The sequence below is a fragment of the Micromys minutus genome (assembly GCF_963924665.1).
Source record: "Micromys minutus genome assembly, chromosome: 10".
Taxonomy (NCBI): domain Eukaryota; kingdom Metazoa; phylum Chordata; class Mammalia; order Rodentia; family Muridae; genus Micromys; species Micromys minutus.
The window spans coordinates 30,886,647-30,899,280 of record NC_137979.1 but is presented as its reverse complement, the minus strand read 5'-3'; the positions used below and the strand labels follow the sequence as shown (position 1 = coordinate 30,899,280).

General features: G+C 42.4%; 1 protein-coding gene across 7 annotated transcripts in view; it reads right to left on the bottom strand.

Moving 5' to 3' along the window:
- The window catches only part of RHOT1 (ras homolog family member T1), a 60,455-nt gene extending 47,922 nt beyond the window's left edge, over positions 1 to 12,533 (bottom strand). For all 7 annotated transcript variants that reach the window (XR_013975170.1, XM_080923220.1, XM_080923221.1 and 4 more), the window contains exon 1: positions 12,270 to 12,533. Coding sequence is in view for 6 of the 7 variants with exons in the window: in XM_080923220.1 (XP_080779346.1) it covers positions 12,270 to 12,345 (76 nt within the window). In the remaining variant the exon portion in view is untranslated. The remainder of the gene's footprint in view (positions 1 to 12,269) is intronic.
- Between the last annotated feature and the right edge of the window lie 101 nt (positions 12,534 to 12,634).

Sequence of the window (12,634 nt, the reverse complement as noted above, 5' to 3'; positions counted from 1 at the left end):
TCTGCCCAAGGATACTACTGTGTATCTTCTTTTTACAAAAATTACAGGCTTTATAGTTGTCATCAAATCCAACAGTGTTTCTACAGAGCAGAATAAACTGCCATCCCTAATTCAGTTTTCTTACTTTGCATTGAAATTCTCTTAAAGTTCTTTCATTACTGTTAGAGGCTGCCTACTACACTGCCAAGTTAGTCTGGAACTCCTAGGCAGACCTCCAAGCAGTCCTCCCTCCTCCATCAGCACCTGCCTGGCTAAACCTAGCCTGTGGTTTTAAGTCTGTCTTTGTTTGCCTTTTTGCCTAATTCAGATATTTCATTTAAACATTTCCCAGTTCCCAACTTTCTACCCCTCACTAATCTACCAACAACATAAATGTCCACTCCACTTTCTTCCACACCCTTCATTTTCTAACTCAGCCCTTTGAACTCTCATCTCCCTCCCAGTTCCCACTGGATTGTACCAGTAAAAAGGAATGCCATCTGATCACAGCTCACCCACCTCACCTCATGTCCCACTGTGGCCCAGTCAGGCAATCTGCACACACACAGCCATCCTATGCCTCACACAGGTAAAAGCACTAACACGTCACAATGTTCCCTCATCCAGAAACCATGATGTCTCCTCTGTACTTCCACATCTTAGTCATCTCTTCAGGGCACTTCAATCCTACCACAACCTAAAGCCCGCAGAGCTTCCGCAGCTCTCACTGCCTCTACTAAGCCTCTGTCGTCATCTGTAACAAGCACTATAAGTGTAACACACATACTTACCATGGCAAATAAATCAAACCTAATCTGTACGAATGGAGGGCCTCAAGCACCACCTGAGTGCACATCTCTGTGCCCAGGCACAGCATCACAGCAGGGAAACAACCCCACCTCCCACCGCTTCTCCAGTGCTTCTTTGTTTTTCCTTTCTTTTTAAATTAGAAATTTTTTTTCTTTTTTAAAGGTTTATTTATTTTATTTATGAGTACACTGTAGCTATCTTCAGACACACCAGAAGAGGGTATCATATCCCATTACAGATGGTTGTGAGCCACCATGTGGTTGCTGGGAATTGAACTCAAGACCTCTGGAAGAGCAGTCAGTGCTCTTAACTGCTCAGCCATCTCTCCAGCCTCAACACTCTTCTTAAGATTCATTTATTTTTATGTGTGTAGGTATTTCATCTGAATGTATATGTATGTACACTATGAGCATGCATTGCACATGAAGGCCAGAAGAATGTGTTGGATCTCCTGGAACTGGAGTTACAGGTGGTTGTCAGCTACCATATGGGTGCTGGAAATTGAACCCATGTCTTCTAAAAGAGCAGCCAGTGCTCTTAACCACTCAACCATCTTTCCAGCCCCTCAAAACTTTTAAAAGTGAGTGAGTTTCTGGATTTAAGGCCCAGTACTGCCCTAGGAGAGGTATTACTGCAAACTGAATAGCAGGCAACTGCTGAAGCAATAAAAAAATAAAATACAGACATCAATATGACTTAGTGGGGTCCAGTACCTGACAAGCTGAATTCAACCCCAGAACTAGTACAAGAGAATTGATTTCTATGGGTTGACCTGACTTCCACATGTGAATACATACTCATGCACATAAATAATAAAATAACAATTAAAAATAATCAGCCAGGTGTGGTGGCTCATGTTTTTAATCCCAGCACGTAGGAGGTAGAGACAGGCAGGTCTCTGTAAATTCAAGACCAGCCTGGTTTACACAGAGAAACCTGTCTCCAAAAACAAAAATAAGTTGTAAAAGTCATTGTATCTGATCTGTCCTCAGTAAAAAGCTAAGGTTGGAATTCCACAAAAAAAGAGTGTGGGGCTGGAGAGATGGATCAGTGGTTAAGAGTACTGACTGTTCTTTCTAGAGGTCCTGAGTTCAAATCTCAGCAACCACATGGTGGCTCACAACCATCTGTAATGGGATCTGATGTCCTCTTCTGGTGTGTCTGAAGACAGCTGCAGTGTACTCATATAAAAAAATAATTATATAATTTTGGGCTGGAGAGATGGCTCAGTAGTTAAGAGCACTAACTGCTCTTCCAGAGGTCCTGAGTTCAAATCCTAGCAACCACATGGTGCCTCACAACCATCTGTAATGGGTTCTGGTGCTCTCTTCTGGTGTGTCTGAGGACAGCTACAGTGTACATAAAATAAATAAATAATTCTTTAAAAAAAGAAAAAAAAAAGAGTGTGAAACTAGGACAAGTGGTTTTGAAATCCCTTGCAATGTCCTAGTAACAGCTAGGACTTTTCTTATAAATATTATACAAGATAATCCTGTTGACAGTTCATTTAGGAGATGCAGGCAAGATAGCTTCAAAATAAGGGTTTGTCACCAGAAAAATCCAACCTCTTGAGTAGAAAGTTGGAACCTTCAGCCTCATCCTAAAACCTAGGAAGAGATTGAGAAGAGGGGACTGGAGCTTGAGTCCAACCACATGACAATGGTTTGTTTAATCATGCCTACAGAAAGAGACCACACAGAGACCCTCTAGGCTTCACATCTCAGAAGACCTACCAGGTTAGTGAACACACCAGTAAGGTGGTACACTTCAACTCTACACAAAATTCTGGGACCTTCCAATCATAGTTGCTTTGGAAGAACCAAGTCTGTTTTTGTTTTGTGTTGTTTTTTGAGAGAGTTTCTCTGTGTGTCTCTGGCTGTCCTAGAACTCACTCTGTAGAACAAGCTGGTCTTGAACTCAGAGACCGTCTGTCTCTGTCTCCTGAGTATTGGGATTAAAAGTGTGCTATCAGGCTGGAGAGATGGCTCAGCAGTTAAGAGCACTGACTGCTCTTCCAGAGGTCCTGAGTTCAAATCCCAGCAACCACATGGTGGCTCACAACCATCTATAATGAGATCTGGCTCCCTCTTCTGGTGTGTCTGAAGACAGTGACAATGTACTCATATACATAAAATAAATAAATAAAATAGTTTTTTAAAAAAGTGTGCCACAATGGCTGGCTCTAATGGAATTACTCAGCTTATTTTCTAGATGAGGGAGGATATGATCAAATAAATAAAATCACACTCCGGGAAGTGGTAACTGATGCAAATGACTTTAACCGAGTTGGTCACACCCCCGGGGCCCCTATCTTGTGTCCATGTCTTAAAGCATCAATAAGATTGTTCAGCTGTCATCTTTACTCCTGCCAATGTCTCCTTTGCAACAGGCCTCCCCTGTGCAAATGTGTGGCACAGATCTGACTCTTTACAGACTTAAACAAATCTCTTTCCTCCCAGCTCCCCTGTTCTCCTTTGTTTTTAAGTATGGGATTGAATGCAGGGCTTAACCCTCTCTCTTCTTTGACAGTTTGGTTTGTCTTAATATGTCTTTCATATTATCTTTACCTAACATGTAAGACTAAAATTTGTATGTAGGCATTCCTGCAAATAATTATCAAATAAACTAATAGAACTCTGCACAAAGAGATGGTTCTTTGTTCAGATTTGTATGTTCTTCTAGTGTATCTTAGTTTGAGGGAAACAAACAACACTCCTTGAACTGTTTGTGTAGAGCTAGACTTCTTGGATAGATTTGTTATGTTCTCAGTTTTTGTTGTTCTGTCTTTGAGGCATGCTGTACTTTGATAAACATAAACCTCTCATACCCTCTGCATTCTTTGCCATCAGCTTGGTATCCTAAAAAATTCTACTCAGTTCTAATGCTGCCTACAGAGAGTACCAAACTGCATTCAAAGTCCCCAAGATTGCTTACTCTAGATGTACAAGTAGGTTTTTTAGTCAAACACTGAAAAAGAGTCTTCTTACCAACCCCCTCAATTTTACTTGTTCACTGGAGAATATTACACTTACGATCCTGCAAATGGGGAGAGGCAGGAGGAAGGGTAGCAAGTGCCTTTGCCCCATGATTTCAGCTGCCCTGAGGTTTTTAAGAAAACTATGCTGGATTTTTACTTAGAAAACATTCATTCATGTTCTTTGTCCCAAATCTACAACCATCCTCTTGCTTTCTGTTTCCTTTGGTCTCACTGGAACCCAGACTGGCTTGGAACTCACTATGTAGCGGAGCCTCCCAAATTCTAGGGCTACATGTGTTAGCCACCAGCAATATTCTTTTTTTTTCTTTATAAATATGGGGTGTGTGTGTGTGTGTGTGTGTGTGTGTATACATGAAGAAATTCAGATTTCTTCACCATTCAACCCATTAATCCAAGGGGCAGTTCTAGCTGCCTGAACAGTAGCAGGATCCTATCAAACAACATTTCTGTGGCAGACATTTCCAAAAGGTGAGGCCTATTGCAAAGGGGACACTGACAGTAGTAGAGATGACTAGGAGGCCAGAGCAGGGCATCAAATGCTCTGTATTAAGGTTACAAGCACATTTATGTGGAGGCCAGACTTGATTTTAGGCGTCCTCTTCAATTACTCTACAACTTACCTTTTGAAATAGAGTTTCTCACAGAACATGGCAGTCACTGGTCCACTAGGCTGGCTAGCTACTGGGGGGATTTGACCATCTCCACTCCCACTATTTTGGGGTTACAGACACATCTGATCACACCCAGCCATGTCTCCGCCCCCTTTCCCAGACAGGAGCTTTCTATGTAGCCCTGGCTGTCCTGGAACTCACTATGTAGACCAGGTCAGTCTCAAACTCACTTGCCTCTGCCACCCAAGTGCTGTGATTAAAGGTATGCACCACAACCAGTCCAGCCTTTTGTTTTATTTAAGACTTACTAATATGTATTTCACCTGTGTGCATGTCTGTGTACCACATGTGTACAGTGCCAGCAGAGGCCAGAGGAGAGCATTAGATCCCCTAGAACTGGAGTTACAGATGGTTTGAGCCACCTTATAAGTGCTGAGACCCAAACACAGGTCCTCTGTGAGAGTGGCCAATGCTCTTGCCCACCAAGCCATCTCTCCAGCCCAGCTTTTTTAAGTAGGTGCTGGAGTTCCAGGCTCAGGTCCCATACTTCAGTGGCAGACACTTTATCAACTGAGCCATCTATTAAGTCTTTAAGGGTAGAATCTGATTTATAGGTGCTAGTGACATGGAAAGGATGTATCTAGAAACAGAATATATACTTCATACAGAAAACTTTGTGCAAACATCCTGTAAGGTAAACTGTATTGGTAAGCTGTGGTGTCTTGTTTGGGCTCATTGAAAACCTGGTTCTGGAAGCAAGGTTGTCTCCCATCCCATTTCAGAACCAAACAAGCTTGTGTCACAGTGTTCATCAAGGCCTTTTTTTTTGGGGGGGGGTGGATTAGTGCCCCCTAATTCTGCAACAGGGAAGAAGGAAGGAGAGTAACAAAACAGCCCAAGAGTAGGTAAAAAATGAACCATTTTCAACAGAGGTTACTATCTCTTACCCATCAAAGTGCCTGCTGTTGGAAACAGAATCCTTAAGTTCAGCCTGCTATGGGATGCCCATTTGTGGAGAGAAAGCTCAGTGAGGGACTACAGCTGGCTGCCTTAAAGGACTTTCTCCAGTCGATTCCTCTGGACATTTGTAAGCCCCTGAACCGACAACTTCACCTTTCTGCTGTTATTTGTTATTTTGCTTGGAAGCCTCACCCTAGGAGACACTGCTCTGCCTGGGACTCCCTCTAATGTCAACTCCAGCCAACTGGGGCTTCTCTAGTCAGATTTTTTTTTCTTAGATTGATTTATTTTTTTATTTTATGTGTAGGGGTATTTTGTTTGCATGTATGTTTGTGCACCATGTGTGTGCTTAGTGCCCTCAGGGGTCAGAAGAAGGCATTAGAGTTGCAGATGGTTTTGAGCTGCCATGTCAGTGCTGGGAATTGAACCAGGTCCACTGGAAGAGCAATTGCTCTCAGCCACTCAGACATCTCTCCAGCAGCCCAGTCAATTTCTACTAGATGCTTGAAGCATCCAGTGTGAAACTGTTTTACTATCAACTATCAACGTATCTGTCATTTACTATTTACTCTTTTACTTTGGCTTGCTGTGTGCCTAACTCACTCCCCAGACTGTATAGAATATAGTCTTAGTTGCAGGACAGGGTGTCCTCCTAGATCAGTGGTTCTCAACATGTGGGTCACGACCCAGGGGTTACATATCAGATATCCTGCATACTGGATACTCATGATTCATAACAGTAGCAAAACTACAGTTATAAAATAGCAATGAAGATAACTTTATGGTTGGGGTCATCACAACATGAGGAACTGCACTAAAGGATCACAGCACTAGGAAGGTTGAGAACTAGTGTCCTAGATAGTAGGTATAAGTACTATTAATAAATCTGGAGAAGTTTAATATTTTTCTTAAATGTAAAGCATTATGTTTTAAAGTGATCTTATGAAGTCTTCTACCATAAATGCTGGCTATACTCAAAGTATATTAAATTTGTGTCAGTTTATACTTGAAGACCCACTCTTCAGCCTTGTCAGTTTTCTAAAGCCTCTAGCGATTTGAGACACTGAACTCTAGGAAAAGACAGGCAATATATCAAGTAGACATGGTAATGCCACAGGAACTACCTTGTCTAATTCACAGCCAAAACACAGGATTCTCCCAGGCCACACAAGACACACAAGGCATAGGACTAGACAATGGATAAATACTATCCCTCAGGTCCTGGCAAAACCATTTCTACTGGATTTAAGACAAGATAATACGGCTAAGCCTGTTGGCAGTTCATGCCTATAATCCCTGTACTAATGAGGTCTGTACGTTTAAGGACAACCTACACTTCCTAACAAATCCCAGACTCACATGGGAAATAGCAAGATGTTGTCTCAAAAGAACCAGAAAGGGGAATAATCATTTTTTGTTTTTTGAGACAAGGTCTCACTAAGTTGGCCTAAAACTTGCTAAAACAAGGCATAAACTACCAGTAAATGTCTAAAAGAACTAAATTATCTTAAACTCATTCACTCTTTCAGTAAATATTCCAGTGCCTACCTTGTGTAGGAAATAGAAAAGAACAAGACAAATCCTCTGTCCTCTAGCCAAAGCTGGAAACAGACACTCATACAGTGGTGAGGTTAATTAATGCCTAGGCCAGGGACTTCTTGTAGAGATATCAGTGAAGAAAACAGTATGAGTGGAGCAAAGGCCACACTGGAAAAGACCTTGTTGGACCTTCTTCTGAGTGGAAATATAACTCCCTAGAGAACCTTTTAAGTGTGCTGCAGGATCTGGGATTGGGAGGTAGGGAACAAACCCAGAGCTTTAAAAATTATGCTAGCCAAGTGTATATGAGATATTTTTAAAGATGCCTAGGCCAGCCATGGTAACTCATACCTTTAATCCCAGCACTAAGGAGGTAGAGGCAGGCAGATCTCTGTGAATTTGAAGCCAGCTTGGTCTATAGAGTAAGTACCAAGACAGCCAAGGCTACCCAGAAAAACCCTGTCTTGAACACACACAAAGATGGCTGTTTGATTCACGGATAATGGAGAAAAGTAGATCATGGAGTTAAGGGACTAATGCAGAAGTTCAGGCCATAACTAAACTTCACTTTGAATCTTTGGCAGAAGTTGGGAAGAACACATCCATGTTAGCAACTTTAAGCAGAAGTATTTCCCAATTTAATTAAAAACAAAAGAAAAAAACCAGGACTTCATTAAAACTATAACTATTGCAAAGCAGTGGTGGCACACACCTTTAATTTCAGCACTTGGGTGGAAGAGGGAGGCAGGTCTCTGAGTTCAAGGCCAGCCTAGTCTACAAAGTTAGTTCCAGGACAACCAAAGCTACACAAAGAAATCCGATCTTGATAAACAAAAAACAAAACAAAAAAGTAATCATTAATGTTAACTATGTTATTTAAATAATTGGTTAATAAAGTATAGCTAATTCTATGGTTAACAAGGGTATTTTGTTAAGCATAGTATAACAAATCTGGCTAAAGGGAAGCTTGCTTGCTTTTGTTTTTTGAAAAACAGTCCCTCTATTATGTAGCTCTGGATGTACTGGAACTTGCTAAGAAACCAGGCTGGCCTCAAACTCAGAGATCCACCTGCCTCTGCCTCCCAAGTGCTTAAATGAAAGATGTCAAATCTGAACATGAAAAATTATAACCGAAGACTAGGTTTCATGTGAGTGCACTTTTAAAGACTTTTAGAAATATGTTTTGGGATAATTCACTTTTCATCTGAATTGAATGGTATTTGATAAATAATTAAGCTATGGCATAAGTAACATTTAAAATACTTTGTCATTCTCTGCGAACAAAATGCCTTAAGGTTTTATTAACAGCCTATGTTACTTCATCTTTGCACTAAGCAAAAAGCAGTCAGTATCATGATGCCTAGGTAGATGAGAACAGGCAAAGAAAATATCCTTTCCACTGCAGCAGCACAGCAAGATGGCTGAACTAGCTCAACTCAGAAGCCATTCACTTCAGAGCACCAGTGAATGAAGTGGCCCTGCCTGGCTTAGGGAGGACACTGGCAGGAATACAATGTAACAGAGTGACACAGAAGAATAGACTTGAAATTCTCCATACCATCAAGGATGGTTGCTCCTTTCTCTTTGCCTCCCCAACCCCCAATCATCTTAAAGCAACTGAAAACTAGGTGTTTAAATAAGCATATTAAAAACTCAAGTCATGAGCTGGAGCAATGGCTCAGTGATTAATAGCACTGACTGCTCTTCCAGAGGCCCTGAGTTCAATTCCCAGCAACCACATGGTGGCTCACAACCATCTGTAATGGGATCAGATGACCTCTTCTGGTGAGTCTGAAGACAGCTACAGTATATTCTCTTCATAATACAAATAATTCTTTAAAAAAAGAAAGAAAGAAAGAAAGAAAGAAAGAAAGAAAGAAAGAAAGAAAAACCTCAAATTACAACCACTTTTGTCTAACACCAGAGAAATAGATGATAAATGTGTCAGATCTATTTTAAAATAGTCTCTGACACATACATACCATTTAATCTTTTAATTTTAAAATCTGTGTGTGTGTGTGTTTTAAGATAGTATCTCAAGTGACTGAAACAAGCTACCAGGACTACTGGTTACCAGTAACGAGCATGTAGGGTAGCTTCAGTGAATGTCCAACTTTGGGGGCTGTAATGTTTTAAAACCCTTCATTGTTTTAGGTACAGCACAAATTTTGGAATGTAAAACAAAGACTTGGTCAAGGAACTGAACAGAAGCAAATGGTGAAAATTAGAATTTAATTTGATATCAATAAATAAGTTATGTAGAAATATACAGTTAATTAAAAAAAAAAAAAAAGCTAGTGTACCACTCTGTAGCCGACACTCGCTCAGAACTCACTAGATAAGCCAAATTAGCCTTGAACCTGTGGTGATCTCCTCCTCTGAGTACTAGGATTACAAGTGTATGCCCTAAATCTAGGATTTAAAATGCTACAGCTAGGCTAAAGGCTGACAAGTTTTACATTAACTCTCAAAGAGCAGGCCTGAGAGACTGCTCAGCAGGGAAAGGCATTTGCCTCAAAGCCTGACTACCAAAGTTCAATCCCCAGAATCCACATGGCTGTCCTCAGAGCTACACACAAAAATAAACAAATGTAAGAAATAAATTTAAAAAGTAAACCCCAGGCTAAACTTAGGCTGGGTGGTAGTGAGCACCTTTAGTCTCAGCACTTGGGAGACATGCAGGCATATCTGAGTTTAAGGCCAGCCTGATCTACAGAATGAGTTCCAGGTTAACCAGGACAGCCAGGGCTACACAGAGAAACATGTTTGAAACACTAACGAGAAAAGAAAAAAAAAGGGGGGGGGGGATTTGCCTACCAAATAGCCATTAAAATAACTGAAATCCTATATTTCAATTAAGTATGACTATACTTCTAACATTTCAAAATTTGAGAGCATATATACAGGGGCTGAGGAACTCACTTGGTTGAATAGCAAGCACTAAGCTTTGATACAAAGCATCACATAAACTAAGCAGGGAGGGACAAACCAGTAATCCCAGCTGGTACAGCTGGAGGGTCAAAAGTTCAAGGTCACTATATAACCACCTCAAATGCAACCTAGCAAACTTAGTATTTTACCTTAAATGAGAAAAGGATAGGAGAGGGGAACGAGAAAGAAGAGAAGGAAAAATATATACATATGATATGGTTTGTTAGTTATTTGGTAGGGCTTTTCCAAGACAGTTTTTCTGTATAACCTGGCTGTCCTGGAACTCACTCTGTAGACCAGACTGGACTTGAACTCATAGAGAACCACCTGCCTCCACCTCCACCACCAACTCTAGTCCTTGAAATTTTTTGATTAATCATCCTCCTGCTTCAGACTCCTAAGTAACGACTTACAGGTGTGTGCCATCGGGATGGTCAGCACCACCCTAGAAAGGCCTTCCCAAGCTAAGGCTTTCTCGGCTAACTCGTTCCCTGTGGGTTGTACCACTCTCTAGTTGGCTTTCATTACTACATGACACACTTTTCTAACAAATTTTAAACTTCTACATATTCCTAAATAATACTATTAAAGTTGAGTGTAAATGCCGTAAGGGTGACACTGACTCATACATTTGTATAACATTTTTGTTGTTGTTTTGCTTTGAGACAGGTTTCTCTATGTAGCATTTGGATAGCCTGGAACTCACTCTGCAGAAGAGGCACCCAGGGATCCGCCTGCCTCTGCCTCCTACATGTTTAGTTCTATCAGAGATGTTTTTAAAGATTTATTTATTTATTTATTTATTTATTTATTATAAGTACAATGTAGCTGTCTTCAGACACACCAGAAGAGAAATCAGATCTCATTAAAGATGGTTGTGAGCCACCATGTGTTGCTGGGATTAGAACTCAGGATCACAGAAGAGCAATCAGTGCTCTTAACCACTGACCATCTCTCCAGCCCTGTATAGCATTTTTAACTCAGTCTCAGACACTAGTGCTGTATCATTGATTCCTATATTGGACAGCAAATCCAAACCTCTACCTTTTTAACAAACTGAGTTTTAAAAAGCATCAGACTTTTAGAAAATACAATTAAGGTGTCACCTGCTCACTTTCCCTAATTTTGCCCCAAATGTATCAGCACCAACCATGCCTTAAATAATGCTTTCCTGATGCAAAACAAAGAGTAAGATATCATCACAAATAAGACCTAAAATTCATAGCTAGAAATAAAAAAGCAAACTATGCTTCGAGAAGTTTAGCTCCAAATTCTGACTAAAGAGTTCTCCCCAAAACTGCTCCATTTACATGAATCAATAGTAGTCATTTTCCCTCGCCCCCACCCCTTTTTGAGGCCAGCAGATTAAAAACAGAGGACCCAAGGTCTGCTCTCAGTACCTGAGTCCGGTGGCTCAAAGAACTTGTAACTGTGGCTCCAAAGGATCTGACTCCCTCTGTCTGGGCCCTAAGAGCACACCCTACCCCACCCCCATCCCCCCCAAAATAGTTTTCTTAATGTGTACACTTTCCTCCTTAGGAATGTATCACAGTAGGGAGGGTACTCAAAAATGTAAAGTGGTTTAGAGTAGAGTGAGTAAACACTCAGGCAGCAAGAGTGTTGCTTTGTTTTCTTTAACCGGAAAAAAAAAAAATGAAATCTATCTCTAAGGAGTATTGAGAACGTGTGCAGGCTCTTAAGTTCTCTATGCATGCTCCTATTAAAATAACTACTACAGAACTATGGAATGGCTAACAAGAAGCGAAAATTAAGACTTTTAGGATAACAACTGCCCCAACTAAAGGTCCCCCTCTAGTTAAGAGTCGCTCATTAGCTTGAAGGAGTTAGTTCGACGCTAAGCACTAGTATAGCAAATAATTAATAAATTAATAAATAAATAAAATTAAAAAACCCGCTATCCTCAACTCTTTTTCTCCCTGGTGTTGGAGACTGAATCTAGATCTTTATGCATGCTAGAGTTCTACTACTGAGTTACTCAAGCAACACAGCGCTCTCTCTCTTAATGCCCAGGCACAGTAGCAATGAAGGCAGCAAGTGAAAAAAAAATTCCACAAACCTGACCTTGCTCACAAGTCGACTACTTCTGCACTCCTCCTCCCCCTAGTGTCCCCGCCAGCCGGTTCCCGCAGTCCCAAGTGCTCAGTCGGCCTATTCCTACAGATATCTGCCTGGCAATGAGTGACTGACAGGCGACTACAGGGTCCGACAGGAGGTGGCCCAAGAAACGCAGAGGCCCAAGAGGAAAGGACTCGAGGAGGCAAAGGCGGAGGCGACAGCTTAAGCAGCGAGAGGGTCGGACGTTAGGGACTGAAGGGGACAAGGCCTGCGAGAAGTAGAGGGTCAGAGCAGGGAAGGGCGGAAGGGTTGGCAGGCTTGGAGGGGGCACCCGGGCTGCGAGGCCGGGCAGGGCGCGGACTCACGTTCTCCCACCAGCAGGATCCTCACGTCTTTCTTCATGTCGGAGGCTCGCAGGGGCCGCACTCGGCCCGCACGCATGGAGCGCACGCCTCACGCCAGGAGCGTCCAGCCCGTGGCGCCGCTCTCCCCTCGCTACCGCCGCCCCCTGCCAGCCTCAGGCCTCTGTGCCCGAATCTCAGCCGCCAGGACCTGCCGCACCGACTCCCCCGCTACCGCTCCGCTTAGGAGCTGGGGCAAGCCAGCTCCGCCTCCTCCGGCTCCGCGGACGCGGGCGGCGGCGGCGGCGGCGGCGGCACGGACGACGGCGTGCGGCGAGGGACACGCGCTTCGGAACTTCAGCGCTCTTGTGTCTGGAACAGCGCCCCTG